At 39.7% G+C, this 20,683-nt stretch overlaps 1 protein-coding gene and 1 pseudogene across 5 annotated transcripts in view; both read left to right on the top strand.

Moving 5' to 3' along the window:
• CRCP (CGRP receptor component) overlaps positions 1–7,347 on the top strand; it is a 42,264-nt gene extending 34,917 nt beyond the window's left edge. For all 5 annotated transcript variants that reach the window (XM_077777884.1, XM_077777886.1, XM_077777885.1 and 2 more), the window contains 2 exons: positions 723–780; positions 5,723–7,347. In XM_077777884.1, coding sequence (XP_077634010.1) covers positions 723–780; positions 5,723–5,869 — 205 coding nt within the window. In that variant the 3' untranslated portion in view covers positions 5,870–7,347. The remainder of the gene's footprint in view (positions 1–722; positions 781–5,722) is intronic.
• Positions 7,348–7,429: 82 nt separating this feature from the next.
• On the top strand, positions 7,430–9,932 carry LOC144242856 (prefoldin subunit 1 pseudogene; annotated as a pseudogene).
• The last annotated feature ends 10,751 nt before the right edge of the window (positions 9,933–20,683 follow it).

Raw genomic sequence — 20,683 nt, 5'->3', positions numbered from 1 at the left:
TAGAAATTGTCACCTGCCAGAGGGGTGGTAATTGAAGCTATTCTTTTTTATTTTAAGTCCTGTCACCTTTGAGAGTCCACACGTTTCAACCACCTCTTAAGCCCTGAACCAGCTGTTGTCTTGTGACAGGTGACAATTTTTACCATCAACTGTTAACTTACATTTTTTGTTAAAATTGGCTTGTATTTGTCTTCTTTCCTCAACTGAATTGTAAACTTGTGGGCAGAAGACTGTATCTTATACTACTGTGCATTAACCGCTGCCCTGTCCTAGCCCTAGTTTTTTGTTTCTAAGATAACAAAGTCTGACATTTAATATTAATCTCAAAAAGGAATTCTCAGGCATTTCTAAGTGATACCAACCAACCAAGATTATTTTAATCTTTCTTTACTTTCTATCATCTGGATTAAGAAAATGTTATTTTCTTCACATTTCCCAGATAAAATTTATTAAAACTGCACTGCTACTATTTGTTAACATTTCTTTCAGGCCACGGCTCTATGATCTTTAGGATTCAAGTACACATTTGTACCCTCCCAAGAGTCTCCGACATAGGCTCTCCTATTCCCATTCTCTCATTTTACAGTTGAAGAAACTGAGGGCCATGTTCCAGGTGCGTCTCCCATTTGTTATATGACACAGTGTTCTCTAAACAGCTTGGTCAAGACTCAAGATTCTGAGGGGAATAAGAGTTTTAATGCATCGTACTTTTCTTTTGACAGAGCTGAAAAGCTTCAGCTGCTGAACCACAGGCCTGTGACTGCTGTTGAGATCCAGCTGGTGAGTGAAGGAGGCCTGAACGTGAGAGGGCTGGTTTCTGGGTCTGAGAGGGAGGAACGGTGATAAAGGCCGAGAATAGACAAGGCTGGAACTGCCAGTTCTTGAAAAGACTGCCCAAATACCCTATTTTATAAGTGAAAGGAGACCCCACCAGTGTGGTCCTAGTTAGTATGGACTTAGTCAAAGTAGAAAACTAGACGAATTTAGTTCCTTCCTTAGGGTTTGGGCCTGTGACTTGGCAGCTCTTGGTCTCCCTTGATGTCCTACCCCATCTGACCACGGCTTCCCTGTAGGAGTTATTGCCAGCCAGATGCTGCATAAAACCAGAGACTCCCCGTGACTCTGGCAGAAGTTCTCTTCCCTGACTCCTGCCCTTCGACCCTACTCTTCTGTTTCTGTTCTTGGTTCAGCACATGTGTACCTTCCCCACATGCTGTCTTTCTCTCTCAGCCTCCTGGCCCAGTCTCCCAAGCCAGAAGCCTGGAAGTCATTCTCTCCCTTTGATCCCATATGCGCTTTGTCCCTAGGTTCTGTTGTTCCTGTCTTCTGTTGTTCTCTCTTCTCTCCCTGCGGCACTGTGTTAATTTCTGTCCTTTCTCTCCGTGGCCCTTGGGGCTCTTCTCTCATCATCCCTGCCTCAGCTTGGCCCCTCCCGCCCACCTTCTACATTACTATTAAAACCACACAACCGATTCCCTGCATAAGACCATTCAGTGGAGCCTCATCACCTGTATGGTCTACACGGCAATCACAGCGTCAAGCTCGAGAATTATGCAAGGCAGCCAGAGTAGAAGCCACACATGGTGTAAGGAGAATGTGAAATGAAGCCCAGTGAGAGCACGTGGTTGCTATGTTGGTGTGCAGGGGGGCAGTTGCCCTCCCCTGTAGACAGCAGAGAGCACCATTAAACTATAAATATTAAGCCGTTTAACTGCCAGTAAAACAAAACAAAACTGATTGGAGAATTAACAACATCAGAACAAAGGAGTTTGCAGACTCAGCTTTAGAAGTATTTACCTTTGTCAAATTTCCTTCAGAAAAGTGTGGAAGAAAGTAGCCAAAAATACCTATGATGTTTAGATTGCTTTTTAAAAGAACCTATTTTTAAAGGGTCATCGGGTATTTAATTTTGGACTAAAACTTTTATTGTCTTCCCAGTATTCTTTCTGTCCTTGAAAATGCACCCAAAATTAAATTAGAAAAATTCCTTCCATAAAGCGTGACTTTCTGGGGAAACTGGCCTTTAGGCTAAATAGAGATCCTTTTTTTGGTACCCTATTCTGGTGCTTTTCACTGTGTTGGAGATTCAGCTTAGAAAAGAAAAAACAAACAAATCAGCAAGAAACTAATCGTGTCTCTCTGGGTTAAAGATCCCATGTTGTGTCTCCTCCAACTTTAATCAGCAACATATGTTATTCATGGCTTAATGACAGATGGAGAAAGAAGATGAGGAAGGTTAGCGTGACCTCATCCCAGAGCCAGTAGAAAGCCCTATCATTACTTGGGACGATTAGCTGCTATTAAGAGCACCTGCTGCATGCCATGGGCTTTGTATATGTCACCTTTAATGCCCTCACCATAGTCTTGGCTAGCGAGTGGCTAATTGAGTCTGACTCAGAAGCCTTACCTTTTCCTACAAGCCATATGTTTTTACATGGTAAGAAGAAAGATATGTATGGCATCCCCTCAAATGTTTATTCTCTTTTCACAGGTAGGTTGGAGGTCTTGTAGTAGGTCTTGAAAAAAACTATGTATGTTTCCCAGAGATTGGACCATTTTATAGCCAGATTTTCCCCAGCCTGGAATTTGGCTACAAAGGTTGTGAAAACATTTACCAAGGCTTGTAGCAATATCTCTCCTCACAAGAGAAATGAGATAAGAAATGAGGTTTTCACACCAAATGGAAAGTGCAAAGGACTTGAGAATTTCTCTGTGTTAACCTTACAGCCACTTAATTCTCCTTGTGTCTAGGAGTAATGTCAGCATCCACTATTTGTTAGTATTCAGTTTTGGAGTCTCAAGCTTCTTTTAGTTACACCTCCGCCATGGTTTGTTGTGATCCTCAGATCCACGGATCTGCTGTCTGTGAGGAAACAAGGAAGCCATCAGCTTCTGTGATTTCTGCCATGCCCTGGTGTACATTCATTTGGGACAGTTTGTGAGCTCTGTGGCCTGAAGACAGGACAGTGAACCCCATGACCTCACAGGGCACTATCCTGAATAGCACTGTCATATATGTCTGTATAAGGTAGTGATTATAAAATGTCTTGGATTACATAGAGTTTTATGGCTTACGAACCACTAATATATGTTCTCTTTTGGTCCTTACTATTGCTGTTACTTTCATTTCACATTAGAGAAAATGGAAATTTACAAAGGCTAAGTGAACTTTTCTGGGTCAAAGAGCTAGAAGTATCTGTAGTTACTAGATTTTAGTTATTTTGGGTAAAGTAGAAAGTTAGGCTTGGCAGCTTAGAATGAGAAACTACCATTTTTGAAGTATATCAGCCCAGTTTGACAGCCCCTCAGAATTGACATGGTCTTTGCATATGATAAAAATTTAATGCTGACCCATCTGCAAATACTTTGGTTTTTGACATTTCATTTGCCTTTATATTCTGAACAATTTGAAACCTTTAGTGTTTGAGAATATTGAGATTGTGCTTTGTATTTATTTGGGCTCAGTTTCATCTGGTTGGGAAGAAAAGGTGAGGATACAGTTAATAACATTTTTACCTTAGTGATCCAAGAAGGCTTAGTAAGTTTTTGGTTTCTGCAAGTTTCTTTTTTGTGTACATGTATTTCATTTTGCTTAATGAAATTTAGGTTTTCTTCCTGTGACTAGGAATCATGGTTTGAAAAAGAAAGTTCCTGATCCTCAGGGTTTGTGTGCTGATGAAATTTCTGCCCTTGACAAACTTGGCAACATTTGAAAGCTTATGAGCCTTACTGTCCTGAACTCACCTAGTTGACACCTGATCATTGTTGCATCTGCCAAACCCAGAGATAGGGCCGCAAGAAGGTTTTCTAAACATGAAGGCCTCTCAGAGGTCCTGTAACTAAACTCTATCAAACCAGTGGATTCTAGTTTGCATCTCTGAGAGAGGAAATGATAGAAACCTCCTACTGGAGGGCATGGTGTTCCAGAAAGAGGTGGAATTCAAAGTCAAAAGACCTTGCACTACTTATTGTGGGGCCCAGATCAGGGTTTCTTTATAATGCTGAGCCTCCACTTACTACTCATCTGTAAATTGTCCCGACTTTACGGACCACATGTTTGAGAAGCTCTGGTGGCAGTGACTCTGGGAAAGGCCCTGCACAGATACTGGTGGGAGGTTGTCCCTCTTCTGAGACTAGTCTAAATCTTACTCTTTCCCATTCTCCTGAGTCAGGAATCAGTTCATAACCAACCAAATACACTAATTTATATATTTGGAGACATTCCTTTCTCAGATGGAGATCATCTTTTCTTAGGATTAAATAATCAAATCGGATATATCCTTTTTCTTCTTCGTATTTTGGAGGCAGTCTCTGTGAGGTTATTTCCTTGAACACATCCTAATTTTGCATATATGGTTTAAAAAATGGGATTTTGAGGATTCTTTCTTATTCAGTAGAGGTTACATTTTACAGAGCCTTTTAATCTTTAGGAAATGGTCATTTTATTTCACAGCATGATGGGAAGTAGCCCCATTGGTTCACTCAGGATCTTCTCCGCCCTAGAACACCCAGGATTATTCTCTGGTTATATAAGCATTATAGAAACAAAACAATGTTTTGCCAGGAGTTTGTAGTACCATCTTGGACACATCACCTGGCTTTATTAGCTTCTGTACTGTTGTCTGTAAAGACTGAAATCCTTTTCAGGATTGTAAGCCCTGCCTGTCATCTTGCTTTACTTAAATCTGCTAGGATTTCTTTTTGAATTCTTCTTGGTCTTAGTTGCCAAATTTCAGGGATTGCTCTGGGGAAATGCCACAGAACAGAATCCTGGACACCTTTAGCTGTGATTGACAGCTAATGCCACTAAGTGAACGTGGCTAAGACTGCCTATATATTGCTCTTAAAAACTTTCTTGACTATGTTTGTATTCATTAATAGATTGAGAATTAGAGGTGAGGCTAATAAAACTGGCTCAGAATTGTGGACCATCTGTGTGTAGATTTCCAGGACACGTCAAACCGGGCTTTCATTGGACCTTTAGTGGAGCAGCGGGAGATTGTTTCCCAGCCATCACTCATTAGACTCTTGCTCCACGTTCCCAGGAGATGACCAGGGTCACGTGGTGTGTGTTTGATTAATTGTAGGTGTTAGTGTTGGACAGGCCCAGCTTGGGGTTCTCATTCTGCCCTTTGCCAGATTATTGTGAGGGTTAAAAGAAATAACAGTTATGAAGTGCTATGTGCAGCGCCAGGCACATGAGCTCCCTAAAGAGCTGTTAGTGGCAGTGGGAGTGGGGATGAGAAAAAAATAGATAAACCTTTTGGCACACAGTGGGCAGTCATCAAATGAGTTGTTGATAACAATTCATAAGTCACAGCTGTGCTTATTGTGAAATACAAAACTATATAAATTTATGTGCCATATCACTCCCCAGGGGTGAGTTTTCTTTGCACATACAACATATTTGTGTGTGTGTATGGATGGGTAGAGAACTGTTAAGAGTTTTCTGTTTCTTTGAAGAAAAATGCTAACCTGCAACTTGATTTTTGCATTGACCCACTTTGAGCCATTGTATAGGAATTGGATCTGGCTTCTCCCTCCTGTTGGAGCCAGGGTGGAGAGAACCTAGAGACCTGAGGGGGCTCAGGAGCCAGGCCTAGAGCTGTGTGTGCCAGAGGCCAGCAGACTAGGAACAACATGGGCGGAGGAGGGCAGAGGTGGACCCTGCCTGTGCGGCTCCTCCATAAATAACCCCTGGATGTTTTCTTTTCTTCTGCAGATAGTAGAAGAGAGTGAAGAACGGCTCACAGAGGAGCAGATCGAAGCCCTCCTCCACACGGTCACAAGCATTCTGCCTGCGGGGCCAGAAGCTGAACAGAAGAAGAATACAGATGATGTAACAATGGACGAAGAGGACCCAGCATAGAGGAGCACAGCTGGACCATCCGCCTCATGAAGCTGAAAGGCCCAGCAGCCCTTTCCCAGACATTCAGAGGGTTGTTCATTTGATGGTACCCTCTATCCCCACAGCCTGATTTCATGATTAGTTGGGATAAATCACAAAAATAAGCTAAGAAGAAGTACTTGTGCTTCTGGGAAATGAAACATGGCAAAGACAGGCTGAGGTGGTCAGGCCAGAGAGCTAAAGAGAGGAGGACAGAGTCAAAGAGGACAATGACTGTGGAACCCTCTGTGGTCAAAATATTTCTTCTGTGGCCTTTGCCACAGTTGTGGGAAGGCCCTCTACACAGCTGGTAAAGTACTTGTGTTGCCTTTGATGGGCTGTGTCCTAATTAGTTTCATCTGCTTCCCTAGGAGCTTCCCAAGCGGGGGCTCTGAGCACTGTTGGGATGAAAGCGGAGTTAGGAGAATCCTGTTAGATGACTAGGAACTCCCAGAGCAGCAGATAGTTGCTTTTGCTTAAAATGAGCCACTGATCTTGGCTCACCTTAGAGGAATCTTTTTCTGAGAACGTCAGAGATAAGAGAAGAACAGCCTGGCTAACCCTTCATCGGGTCTGAAGACACGTTTCCTTTGCTGGCAGGGGTGGTGTTTATCTGCTCGCTGTTCAGTCTTAAATGTTTGGGTACCAGCCCATTCCAGTTGAAAAGCGGCACTCTAGACTGAATGACTGTGCAGCAGAAGAACAATGTTGGGTGCCTTTCTCATGACCTTCAGCTTCCTGCCCTGAGACAGGAGCCCTGAGTAGACGCCGTGTGTCAAGTCCAGGTGAGCTTCATTTGCATGATGGGCAAATTGTTTGCATCTTTTGAAAGGGGACAGTTATAGAGTTCTTCATGGATAGAATATGGAGAACTGGAGGTTGATGAATAAGAATTTGAATTTGTTGGCTGTTGCAAGCTTGCATCTGTTTTTTAATTTAAAATATTAGGATAATTACCATGTGAAGAGCTTGTTGATACTGAGGCTTTGGAGAGTTCAGTAGCTCCAGATGTGTGGTTGCCCTAGTCCTGGGAATATTGCTGAAAATTAATTTCCTGCATTCGCTCTGCTCCCGACTTGGGGAAGAAAATGCCCACAGACACTAATTTTCCAAATTGGTACTCATTTCGTTATAAGATCACATATTTTCAACGCTGCTGTTGGATGACTTCCCACCCCGTTGAAACTCCCAGGTTATCTCAGCCTCCCTACCATCCCTGCCAGTTGCACCCGTCATTCCTAACCTCTGAGGATCACCTGAGATGTGTTTACAGGCAAAACTGGAATTCATAGGGCTTTTATTTTTAAATCTCTCTTCTGTATTGGAAATTTTACCAGGAATTGTTGATTTTTCTTGTCAAGGCATCACACGGGTAACTGTCACTGTTTCATTTTAACTGTGAGTGTGTTTGATGTATTTTCTTAATGGATTAATTTAATTAATAAATTGTTTCCAAGTGACTGGCAATTTTTGTTATTTTTATAAATTTCTGAAGAGTTTGTTTTGCCATGGGTAGAAACAAAGAAAGTGAAATCTGACTTGAAAGCCAAAATGTGATTTTTTCATTAAAAAAATCTATTTAGGTCTATATTTTAGATTGCAGCAAAATTTTACATTTCTGGATTTGAGGCCTGAATTTAACCTCAGTTTATGATAAAGCCTGGCAAGCTTTGATGGGATAACGTTTATAGGAAACATATTCTGTATAATAGTCCTGTCACATTAACAACATTTAAGAAATAAGATAATATACGGCGTGAGCCAAGATGGCGGCTCCTGTGGATCTGGAATTGAAGAAGGCCTTCACAGAGTTTCAAGCCAAAGTTGTTGACACTCAGCAGAAGGTGAAGCTTGCAGATGTACGGATTGAACAGCTAAACAGAACACAAAAGCATGCACATCTTACAGATAGATTATGACTTTGATAGATGACACTAACATGTATGAAGGTGTTGGAGGAATGTTTATTCTACAGTCCAAGGAGGTAATTCACAGTCAACTGTTAGAGAAACAGAAAATAGCAGGAGAAAAAAATTAAAGAATTGGAACAGAAAAAAATCCTACCTGGAGTGGAGTGTGAAGGAACCAGAGGACACCATCCAGAGATGCTGATGGCAGGAAGGGCACAGTAGGAAACTTCTAGTGGAGACTTCCTGCCTTCTTCCATTCCTGGCAGGGTCAGAGGGGCCCGTGTAGGGAAACATCCTCTCTTCTGTCCTGATGGACTTTTTTTTTTTTAATGTTTTTTTTTTAATTTATTTCTAGGAGAGAGAGAGAGAGACAGCGTGAGCAGGGGAGGGTCAGAGAGAGAGGGAGTCACAGACTGAAACAGGCTCCAGGCTCCGAACTGGCAGTCAGCACAGAGCCCGACGCGGGGCTCGAACCCACGAACCGTGAGATCATGACCCAAGCGAAAGTTGGACGCTTAACCGACTGAGCCACCCAGGCGCCCCAGTCCTGATGGACTTTTTATTTGAATGATCTGTAGCCCTATGTTTTCTACTTCTCCCTGATCCCCTTTCCTGCCTCTGCCTGCCACCCCTGCCCAGGACAGTCTTCTCCCCTGGGCGTGAGTCACCATCTCCCAGGAGAGGGGAGATGGCAGCCAGGACAGAGGGGAGCTCTGCCCAAACCTACTACTAGTTACACTGGTTAGACCAATAAAAGGCATCTGACCGTTTCCCCCCCACCCCCGTGCCCTCCCAAAAAGATAATTTACATAAGCTGATTTACATAATTAACCAGGATCACATCTGGGAATGAGAGCTGGAGAGTCTGGGAATTTTACTTTGCCTTTGATATCCTTCTGTGTGGTTTTAGTTTTTGACCATGTGACTGTTTGATTCTTTAAAACAAAGAAAGTATGTCCATTTGTTTGTTGTCTTTGGCCTCTGTGGAAGTTTCTGAATGTGTACTCGATAGTTGAATTATGTCCCAAACAGAGACTGAAACTCAGCCCTGTCACCCTTGAGTTATCTTCAAGAAGATACTACTAAGCTTTTGAAAAATTGACTCCCAGTTAGAGATTTACCCAAATATTTCTCTTGCCCCCTTTTGCTTAAATGTTACGGTATGATGCACTGCCCCCTCAGAGGACTTCCCATTTATTCAGGGCCTGTTCGTAAAGTAAGGGGTACCATTTCCCTAAGTAATCATTGTGTAACTATACCATTTCTCAAGAGCTTATAGCCTAGTGAGAGGTGAGTAAATTCATGCTCCAGAGTATTCTTTGCTAAATCATTTTCTCCCTTGAAACCCAATTTAACACCCACTTGTATAAATGGATCATTTCTCAGTAAACTATAAAACACATCACATACTCTGAAAAGAATCATCAGTCTTATTTAATTATACAGTGAATAAAGGGGATAAAAGGAAGTAAAACTGCCTAGAGATGTTTTATATATATGTATTTTTTAACTCCGGGGTTTTGAGTATTATCACAAGATTATACAACCATCACTCCTGCCTAATTCCAGAATCTTTCATCATCCCCAAAAGAAGCCCCATACCCATTAGCAGTCAGTCTTCATTCACATTTTCCCATAGCCTCTGACAACCACTAATTAATTTTTACTATATATTTGCCTATTCTGGTCATTCCATATATATTAAATCTGACTTCTTTCATTTAGCATATTTTCAAGGTTCAGATATGTGATACCATTCCTTTTTATGGTGGAATAATGGTTCATCGAATGGATGTACCACTTTCTATCCATTCATCAGTTGGCAGACGTTTGGATTGTTTCTAGCCTGGCTGTTATAAATATGCTGTTATGAACGTTCATGTGCAAAATTTTTGTGACTTACGTTCCCCTTTCTCTTACATATACCTTAAAGTGGGATTGTTAGGTCATGTGATAACTGTTTAACTGTTTGATGAACTGCCACACTGTTTTCCAGAACACCTGCACCACACTGTGTTTCTACCAGTGGTGCATGATGGAATCCGGTCTCTCTTTTGTTATTGTCCTTCTTATTTGGTTATAACCATCCTAGTGGTTGTGAAGTGCTATCTCATTCTGGTTTTGATCTGTAATTCCCTAATGGCTATTAAAGTTGAGTATCTTTTCATGTCCTTACTTGCGAATTTTTGTATGTTCTCTGAAGAAATGCCTATTGAAAGCCTTTGCACTTAAAAAAAACCCATTTTTTTCAAGGTGTTTTAGATTTACAGAGAAATGGAGCAGAAAGTACAAAGAATTCCCATAGTGGCTCTTGCCCTCCCCACACAGCTTCCCCTGTTATCTTGCATTAGTATGGTATGTTCATTACAATTGATGAGCCAACGTTGATCTACTTTTACTACATAAAGTCCATAGTTTACAGAAGGGTTCATTCTTCATGTTGTACAATAGTGCAGTAGTGCACACAAAAACTGGGTTTTGACAAGTACATAATTCTGTTCTGCTATCATCAGAATATTTTCAGTGCCCTGAAAACACTTTGTGCTCCACCTGTTCATCTCCTCACTTTCCCCCAGGTCCTGTACAATCACTGGTATTTTTACTGTCCCCCATAGTTCTGCCTTTTTCAGAATGTCATATCGTTGGAACCATACGGTATGTGGCCTTTACAGATTCTATTTTTCACTTAGCAATAGGTGTTTAAGGTTACTCTGTGTCATCTCATAGCATGATAGCTCATTTCTTTTTATAGTTGAATAATATTCCATTGTCCAGGTGTACAGTTTGTTAACCCTTTCCCCTACTGAAGGTCATCCTGGGGTGCCTGGTGGCTCACTTGGTAAGTGACTCTTGATTTTGGCACAGGTTGTGACTTTGTGGTTCATAAGATCGAGCCCTGTGTCAGGCTCTGTGCTAACAGTGCAGAGCCAGCTTGGGATGTTCTCTGTCTCTCTCTCTACCCGTCTCCTGCTCATATTTGCTCACTCTCCATAAATAAACTTAAAAAAAAAGTCATCTTAATTTCTTCTGGGTTTTGGTAATTATCAGAAAAAGCTGCTCTAAACATTTGTGTCCACATTTATTTGACAGAAGTTTTCAGCTCATTTTTGTAAATACCAAAGAACATAATAGCTAGGTCATAGGGTAAGAGTATGTTTAGTTTTGTAAGAAACTGCCATACCATCTTACAAAGTGACTATACCATTTTGCAGCAGTGAATGAGAGTTCTTTTTCTTCATGTCCTCACCAGAATTTGGTGGTATCAGTGTTTTAGGTTTTGGCCATTCTAATCTGTAGTGGTATCACATTGTTTTAAATTGCAGTTCCCTAAAGGCATATAATATTCATATTTTTATATGCTTATTTGTCATGTATGTATTTTTTTTTTTGAGGTGTCCAGATCTCTTGCCTGTTTTTTTTAATGTTTATTTATTTTTGAGAGCACAAGTAGTGATGGGGCAGAGAGAGAGAGGGAGGCACAATCTGAAGCAGGCTTCAGGCTCTGAGCTGTCAGCACAGAGCCCTATGTGGGGCTTAAACCCATGAGCTGTGAGATCATGACATGAGTCAGAGTCGGACACTTAACTGACTGAGCCACCCAGGTGATCTCTTGCCCATTTTTAACTTAGGTTATTTTCTTTCTGTTGAGATTTAAGTGGTTTTTAAAATATTTTTTGTATACTAGACCTTTATCAGATAAATGTTTTGCAAATATTTTCTTCCATCCCATGCTTGTCTTTTTATTCTCTTAATAGTCTTTTAGAGAACAAAAGTTTTTAATTTTAATGAATTAATACCCAAATACAACCTACAACCTGTCCTTTTTTTCTTTCATGAATCATGGTTTTGATGTTGTACTTAAAATGTTATCATGAAGCCTAGGTCATCATCATGAAGTCACCTAGATTTTCTCCTATGTTATGTTGTGGAGAGAAAATAATTATATTTATCTGAAATGGTTTAGTATCCAAAATATATAAAGAAATTTTGCAATTCAACAATAAAGACAACTCAATTTAAAGAATGTGTGAAGTTCGGGGCACCTGGGTAGCTCAGTCGGTTAAGTGTCTGACTTCAGCTCAGGTCATAATCTCACAGTTTGTGGGTTTGAGCCCCACGGCAGGCTCTGCTGACAGCTCGGAGCCTGGAGCCTGTTTCAGATTCTGTGTCTGCCTCTCCCTTGCTCACACTGTCTCTCTCAAAAATAAATAAAGATTAGGGGCGCCTGGGTGGCTTAGTCTGTTAAGCGTCTGACTTTCACTTAGGTCATGATCTCGCGGTTCATGGGTTCGAGCCCCGCGTCGGGCTCTGTGCTGACTGCCAGCTCAGAGCCTGGAGCCTGTTTCAGTCTGTGACTCCCTCTCTCTGACCCTCCCCTGCTCACGCTGTCTCTCTCTCTCTCTCTCCTAGAAATAAATAAAACATTTAAAATAAATAAATAAATAAAGATTAGAAAAAAAATTTTTTTAAATGGGTGAAGTTCTAAAGGACTGACACTACATGACTTCAGGACTTAATACAAAACTACAATAATCAAGACAGTGTGACACTGGTGAAAGAGTACACAAATAGAACAGAGGCCAGAAAAGACCATACAAAGAGAGTTAACTGATCTTTGACAAAGGCTCGAAAGCAATTGGATGGAGAAAAGGACAGTCTGTTAAATGGTGTTGGAGCAACTGGATATTCACATGCCAAAAAGAAAAAAAGATACCTCACATCTTTTGCAAAACTTCACTCTAAACAAATCAGACCTAAATGTGAAATACAAAGCTGTAAAACTCCCAACAAAACAGCTCACAGCTCATGGGTTCAAACCCCACATAGGGCTCTGTGCTGACAAGGCTTGAACTCACAAATTGCGAGATCATGTCCTGAGCTTAACTGACCGAGCCACCCAGGTGCCCTTTTCTTTCTTTTCTTTCTTTCTTTCTTCTCTTTCTTCTCTTTCTTCTCTTTCTTTCTTCTCTTTCTTTTTCTTCCTTCCTTCCTTCCTTCCTCCCTTCCTCCCTTCCTTCCCTTCCTTCCCTTCCTTCCCTCCTTTCTTTCTTTTTCTTTCTTTCTTTCTTTCTTTTCTTTCTTCTTTCTTACTTTTGAGAGAGAGAGAGACAGGGCAAGACCTAGAGAGGGCACAGAAAGAAAGGGAGATATAGGATCCGAAGCAGTTGCTTGTGATTTAAGTTTGTATCAATGAAAATAGATTCTTATAACATTGGATGTTATATATAATCCCCAAGATAACCACAAGTAAAATATTCAAAACTACAAAACTAACACAAAAGGAAATAAGGGAATTAAAATGTCACAAAAACAAAAATCAACTAAACCAAAAGGCAATAAAAGAAACGAGGGGCAAAAAAAGCTATTAGACCTACAGTAACAAATAACAAAAAGGCAAAAGTAAGTCCTTCCCTATCAGCAGTTACTTTATTTTTTATTAATTTATTGTTTAATCCAAGTTAGTTAGCATATAGTGATTTCAGGAGTAGATTCCTTAATGCTCCTTATCCATGTAGCCCATTCCCTCTCTCACAACCCCTCCAGTAACCCTCTGTTTGTTCTCCATATTTAGGAATCTCTTCTGTTTTTGTCCCCTTCCCTGTTTTCATATTAGCTTTCCTTCCCTTAATGTTCATCTGTTTAGTGTCTTAAATTCCTCATATGAATGAAATCATATGATATTTGTCTTTCTCTGACTAATTTTGCTTTGGGTAATACCCTCCAGTTCCATCCACATAGTTGCAGATGGCAAAATTTCATTCTTTTTGATTGCTGAATAATACTCGTGTGTGTGTGTGTGTGTGTATGTATATATATGTATATATATACATACACACCACATCTTCTCTATTCATCCATCGACGGACATTTGGGTTCTTTCCATACTTTGGTTGTTGTCAGCGCTGCTATAAACATTGGGGTGCATGTGCCCCTTCAAAACAACACACCTGTATCCCTTGGGTAAATGACCTAGTAGTGCAATTGCTGGGTCATAGGGTAGTTTAGTTTTAATTTTAATTTTTTGACATAGGGTTTTCCAGAGTGGCTGCACCAGTTTGCATTCCCAACAGCAGTTATCAGCAATTACTTTAAATGTAAATAGATTAAACTCCTTGACTTAAAGGCACAGTTTGACAGAACAGATTTTTAAAACATGATTAAACTATTCAGTGCTGTTTCCAAGTGACTCACTTTAGATCTAAGGACACAAATAGATTAAAAATGAAAGGATAGGAAAAGCCGTTTCATGCAAATAGTAACCAAACGAGAGCAGTAGTGAACATAATATAAGACAAAATAAACTTTAAATTTTTAAAAGATTATAAGAGGCAGGGGCACCTGGGTGGCTCAGTGGGTTAAGCATCTGGCTTTGGCTCAGGTCATGATCTCACAGTTTGTGGGTTTGAGCCCCTCATAGGCTCTGTGCTGACAGCTAGCTCAGAACCTGGAGCCTACTTCAGATTCTGTGTCTCCCTCTGTCTCTAACCCTCCCCCGCTCACGCTGTTGCTCTCTCTCTCTCAGAAATAAATAAAAACATTAAAAAAATTAAAATTGTAAGAGGCAAAGATATATTAATAAAAGATTCAATACAGCAAGAAGATATAACCGTTAAAAACATATATGTACTCAATAACCATCAAAACATTTAAAGTAAAATTGACAGAATTGAAGAGAGAAATGGATAGCTCACGAGTAATAGTAGGTGTTTTCAGTACCACTTTCAATAATGATAGAACACCAGACAGAATCAATAAGAAAATAAAGGACCTGAACAATACTATAAGCCAGTTGAACCTAGCAGACATATAGACACTCTACCCAACAGGAGTGGAATACATAATTTCTTCAAGTGCACATGGAGCCTTCTCTGGCAAAAACTATAGGTTAGGCCACAAGTCTTAATACATTTAAAAACTATTGAAATTATATAAAGTATGTTGTCCTATTACAATGGAATGAAATTAGAAATCAACAGGAGAACTGAAAAATTCACAATTATGTAGAAATTAAATAACACGCTCTTTAAAAACAATTGGTTGGGGCGCCTGGGTGGCTCAGTTGGTTAAGGTTCTGACTTCAGCTTAGGTCATGATCTCACGGTTTATAGTGTTGAGCCCCACATGGGGCTCTGTGCTGACAGCTTGGCGCCTGCGTGGGTTTTTCTCCTGTCTCTGCCCCTCTGCCACTCATTCTCTATCTCCCTCTCAAAATAAAAATACTTAAATAAAATCCTTAAAAATACATTATGCTAAGTGAAATAAGCCAAACAACAAAAGGACAGCTGTCATATCATTCAACTTATACAAGATACCTGAACAGCAACATTTGTAGAGGTAGAAAGTAGAATGGTGGGTGCCAGGGGCTGCGCAGAGAGGGAAATGGGGAGTTAACTTTCATGGGTACAGAATTTTAGTTTGAGAAGATGAAAAAGTTCTGGAGATGGATGGTGGTGAATGTACTTAATGCCTCTGAACTGTTCATTTAAGAATGATGATGAAAATGGTAAAATCATGTTATGTATATTTTACCCCAACAAAATTCTTAGAAAACCAAGGTATGGAAGACAGAAGAAACAGATGTGTCAACCAGAAATAATGGTGTAGTTAAAACTGAGCACCACTGTAGCTCTGAGCCTCCTGGAACCAAGAGAAAAGATGTATTCTTCTCAAAATGCCAAGAACATGCTGAATGGTTCAGTAGTTTAATAGAAACTATTGCATTGGTTCAAGTTATAGCAGCTAAAATTCTGAACTATATACATGCATAATTAGATCATGACAGTAGAAACTTAAATATTGAATACAAAAATATATAGACCAAAATTCAGAGATTATGATTCTTTGGTTAATAGAGGAAACAAGGATTTTTAGAAAACAATATGTGGAGCGCCTGGGTGGCTCAGTCAGTTAAGCTTCCGACTTCGGCTCAGGTCATGATCTCACAGTTCGTGGGTTCGGGCCCCACATCGGGCTTTGTGCTGACAGCTAGCTCAGAGCCTGGAGCCTGCTTCAGATTCTGTGTCTCCCTCTCTCTCTCCCTCCCCTGCTCATGCTGTCTCTCTCTCAGACATAAATAAAACATTAAAAAAAAATGTGTTCAGAATCTTCATTTTCTGTCCTATGGATTAGTGATTTTTACACTATATTCTATGCAACCCTTAAATTACTAAGAACTTTAGAAGCCCATTCATGGATCTCAAGACCAGACAAAAGGGTAGGTCTATAATAGGCCCCCTTTCCAATACAATCAGACCAATCATGCTTCAGATTTCCTCCAGGATAGGGTCATACTGCTGTGGTTACACACTGAAAACCACTTACAGAGAATATATCCTTGAATTAGGATTGAAATCTTATTAATTAGGAATATAAAGCTCAATATTCTGTCTGTTTTTAGAATATTAGGTATACTGTTTGCCTAGATAATATTAAAAAGTAACACTGTATATTTATAAACATGTAATACATGCATGTCTTTGAAAAACATAAAAGGTATTTTATTTTGGTACTGTGACTAAAGTAAATTAAGATTTAGAAAATTATAGTTTGTAGTATTGTTCGTTCCAAAAATGGTTCTAGGCATATGAAATACAAACATAATTTAGAGTATCTCTGGTTTTGGTTTTTTTTTTTTTTTTTTTTTTTTAGAGTATCCCTGTTTTTAAAGGCACTCATAGTCTACTGAGAGATAATGTGCTGGCCCTTCTAATACTGCTTAATGAATACCAAGAGAAAGGAAAGCAAGCATACTGGAAGCGCATTGGGAGGGGTGTGTAGCATGGAGATTGCTCCAGGAAAGGGAGTAGCACAGAAACTTATGTAGAATAAATAAAAACCTTTGCACTATCTCAAATGTTGAGGGAAGTTAGCCACGTATTATGGGTTGAATTGTGTCTCCTACAAAAAAAGATATTTTGGCCTTCTAACACTGGTACCTCAGAATGTGACCTTATTTTGGACATAGGGTTCTTTACCTAGGTAATCCAGTTAAAACTGAGTCATCAGGATGGATGCTAATCCAATATGCTGAATCTTTGTAAAAAGGAAAATTTGAACACCGATACATGTAGAGAGAAGATCACGTGAAAAACATGTGGAAGACAGCCGTGGACTGCCAGGAGAGAGCTCCTAGAAGAAACAAACCTCCTTGACAACTGTAAATTGGTGAATGTAATTGATTTGGAACCTCTAGCCTCCAGAACTGTGAGACAATAAACTTGTTAATTTTTTTTTTAACACAAAGGATAAAAATCCCAGCATTTAACCGTAGTATTCTACATCATTCCACAATCTGTCTCTCAATAAAATTTCCAACTTTATTAGTCTCATGCACAGCCCTTCATTACAGCTGAATGACTTCACTCATTTATTTACTCAGCAAGCTTTTGAGTATCTACCATGCAAGGCTTAGAGCTGGACAGTGAGGTATAACATGACTGTCATCCAGAGTCACTGTCTTCAGGAATTTTTATGTTCTGGGGTGAGAGATGCTAAATGACTGATTTCGCAACTCACCATTTAATTATCGCTGTTGTAGTAAGAATTGGAAAGGGAGCATATAACAGAGGACCTGACCCAATCTGGGAGAATCAGGGAAGGTTCTTGGAGAAAGTAATGTTTGGACTTGAAGAATGAGAAGAGATGTTTGTGTTTTCTCATCTCTGTGTGTTTCTGCGTATGGTGCCATCTGCTTGTACTACATGCCTTCCCGAAGAATCCAAATTCTAACTCAAAATTTGGCTCATATCCTCCCTTCTCCAGAAAGCCTTTTCTGATCATCTTATGCTGAAGTATTCTCTCCTTGCTATACACTGGACAAGTTTATTGGTTATTAGCTATAAGCCATGCATGGCTTTGTGCTATTTTCACAATTCTTGCCTTGGCCTGTTATATAAATTGAGAAGTCACCCTTGATTCCTGCCTCCATGCAGTTCACTAGCAAGTCACTTCTGTTTTAATTCCATGCAGAATTTTCTGTGAAGACAATGAGTAGAGGAGTTGGTGTAAATAATCGTAACTTCTTTATTGTAAAGTAAAACACAGCAACTAAAAAACCCCCATATAAATCATGTGAATTACAAGGAGATACATTGTGAAGAGAACTTATGATTAATAGGTTAATGAATTCTAAGGAGAACACCCTTATAACTACCACTCAGATCAAGAAATGGAACTTTGCCAGGCACTCAGAAACCCTTCTTTCACCCTGTCCCAAATACAATTGCCTTCCTCCTGTATAGTGTCCACAATCCTGAACTTTATGGCAGCCACTTCACTGGCTTTCCGTATAGTTTCCTATAGTTTCCTTATAGTGCATCCCCTACCACAATAGTTTTCTCTTGCACTTAAAAAAATTTTTTTTAATGTTTTATTTATGTCTGAGAGAGAGAGAGACAGCATGAGCAGGGGAGGGTCAGAGAGAGAGGGAGACACAGTATCCAAAGCAGGCTCCTGGCTCTGAGCTAGCTGTCAGCACAGAGCCCGATGCGGGACTTGAACCCACGAACCGTGAGATCATGACCTGAGCCAAAGTCGATGCTTAACGGACTGAGCCAACCCAGGCACTCCTTTTGTTGTTTTTTTTTTTAAACCTACCTTTTAAGCCTCTTAATCTTCAGGATCACTCACCACGCCTTTCTTTTTCTTACGACTTCATGACAAACATCCCAGTTTGTTTGACCTACACAGAGTTTCCCACAGTCCCGGATTTTGCTAGTGGCATAGCCGTGGTGCACTTGAACTTGTGCCTCTGTCTTCTGTTTTTCCAGCCATTTAGCAACTGGGGCCAGAGGCTTGGTTAGATTCAGGTTTGATCCCTCTGGCAAGACTATCAGTGGAATTGTGTTCTTTCGACAAGAGGCATTATAGTGTCTGTATTGTCTGTTTGTGATATTAACAGCTGTTGATGCTCAGTGCCCGGATCTATTAACTCACTGCGGGGTGCACGATGGTGGTATTCTAATTCTATCACCTTTTTTAAGTTTATGAAATGGAGTATTTTTATAATGAGATATTTTTCCTCATCTTCTATTGGTTACTAACCATTTTTGGGGAAATGTAATTACAAATCAGGTCTCCTGCCAACACAGAAATTTCCTTCCACAAAATATAGGCAAGAAAGGAAATGGTTTCATTATTGAATAAGCATTAAACCAGACTGCGATGCACATAATAGCAATCCATCAAGGAAACTGCAAAGAAATATAAATTCCCTTCTATATAGCCAAGCAAATAAAATTCATTACATGGATGTTAACTGTCTTTATCAACAGGAAAAATGAAACTTCTATATGACAATCAAGATGTTACATTACAGAGCCAAGCACCTAGGCTTAAAATTCCAAAGAGACAAGTTCATATTTCAAGCAGATGGCCTCCAAGAAAGGCATTCCCGGTATGAGGTCTCTAACTTTTTTTTAAAGATTTACATATATCTCAGAGAGACAGAGAAAACATTTATAATTTCAGGTTTTCTAAAAGAAATGTTGAAAGAAGAAGGGGGGAACGTTCTCTTTTCCTTTAAGCACCAGGGATATTAAAAAAATTTTTTTTTAGATTTTTATTTACCCTACACTAGGTTAAGGAAAGCAAAATACATGTTTGAACCTTTCCTTTTATTTACCTATTTTCAAAAGAATGACTTCGCTCCTAAATATCCTCCAAAGGTGACCAGTTATTTTTGTTTGTTTTAAGCACCATTATTAACCCAGGGGCTTAACCCATTATTGATAGGTTTTAATCTACGCAATCATCATCCTTTGAGTGCAGCTCAAATAGTCCTCTGGTCCACAGGAGCCTCTTCAAAGTTGGCTCCTGAGTTTCTCTGAGAGCTTCCTTGTGATCTGCTATGCCAAGGGTTCCCAGGCTCATCTTGTACCTTTCCTACCCTTGAATCATTTATTTCTTCCAAAAACCCCGGTTTCTTCTAGTGCAAAACGGTATTTCAAGATCATATGTGCATTGCTGCTGGATGGTCATTGTGTCTACCTCGCTTCTAGCCCTTTTCAGTCAATGGAGCTAGGGATTTATTTATTTGTTTGTGTGTTTATTTATGTATTTTTATTTTGAGGGGCAGGGAGAGGTAGACACAGAATCTGAAGCAGGCTCCAGGCTCTGAACTGTCAGCACAGAGCCCGACATGGGGCTCAAACCCATAGACCATGAGATCATGACCTGAGCTAATATTGGAAGCTTTATTGACTGAGCCACCCAGGCACCCCAGCAAAAAACTCACTTTTAAATATAAAGAGCACCTACTCTCATCAACATTCAAGATATTGTTTCCATGAACTCTTACTGAAGAATCTACCAAAGAACAAGTTTCAGATAATCAAAATGAGAGGTGTGACTATAGCATAACCAAAACTAGAGAGGTATTACCATAAGGTGTGGTGAGGAGCATTATAGATATGTACAGTCAGCTGTGGACCTAAGACTAAATAAAGGTTAAAAGAAGAAGTAATGGTTATATTTCTGGCCACGTGTGTATAGAATGATTATAATGCAGGGAAAAAGGGGAAGCATACACAAAAAATATTTTTAAGTATTTTCAGTAATCATATTGGTAATGGTAGTACTAGTTTTGTTATTCTGAGATTGTTATATATGTAAGGTACATAAAGCAAATAATTATGAGATATTCTAATTCTATCCTATAGAAGAGTTTAAGTAAAAACTCTGAATTTGAAGTGGAAGTAGCATCAAGATCAACTCAGAAGTTATCTTTTAAGATGTACATATATACATATAAAATACATGTATATATCATCCTAGCATGTATATATTCATGTATGTATGTATTTTGTGTATTTTACCTCCCCTTTATAACACATTTTGTATTTAAATTCCTAGTTCTGGGGCACCTGGGTGGCTCAGTCAGTTGAGT

The sequence above is a fragment of the Crocuta crocuta genome, unplaced genomic scaffold (genome assembly GCF_008692635.1).
Source record: "Crocuta crocuta isolate KB4526 unplaced genomic scaffold, BGI_CrCroc_1.0 scaffold217, whole genome shotgun sequence".
NCBI classification, from domain to species: Eukaryota; Metazoa; Chordata; class Mammalia; order Carnivora; family Hyaenidae; genus Crocuta; species Crocuta crocuta.
The sequence above is the reverse complement of the archived record's forward strand: the minus strand, read 5'-3'. Positions and strand labels throughout refer to the sequence as shown.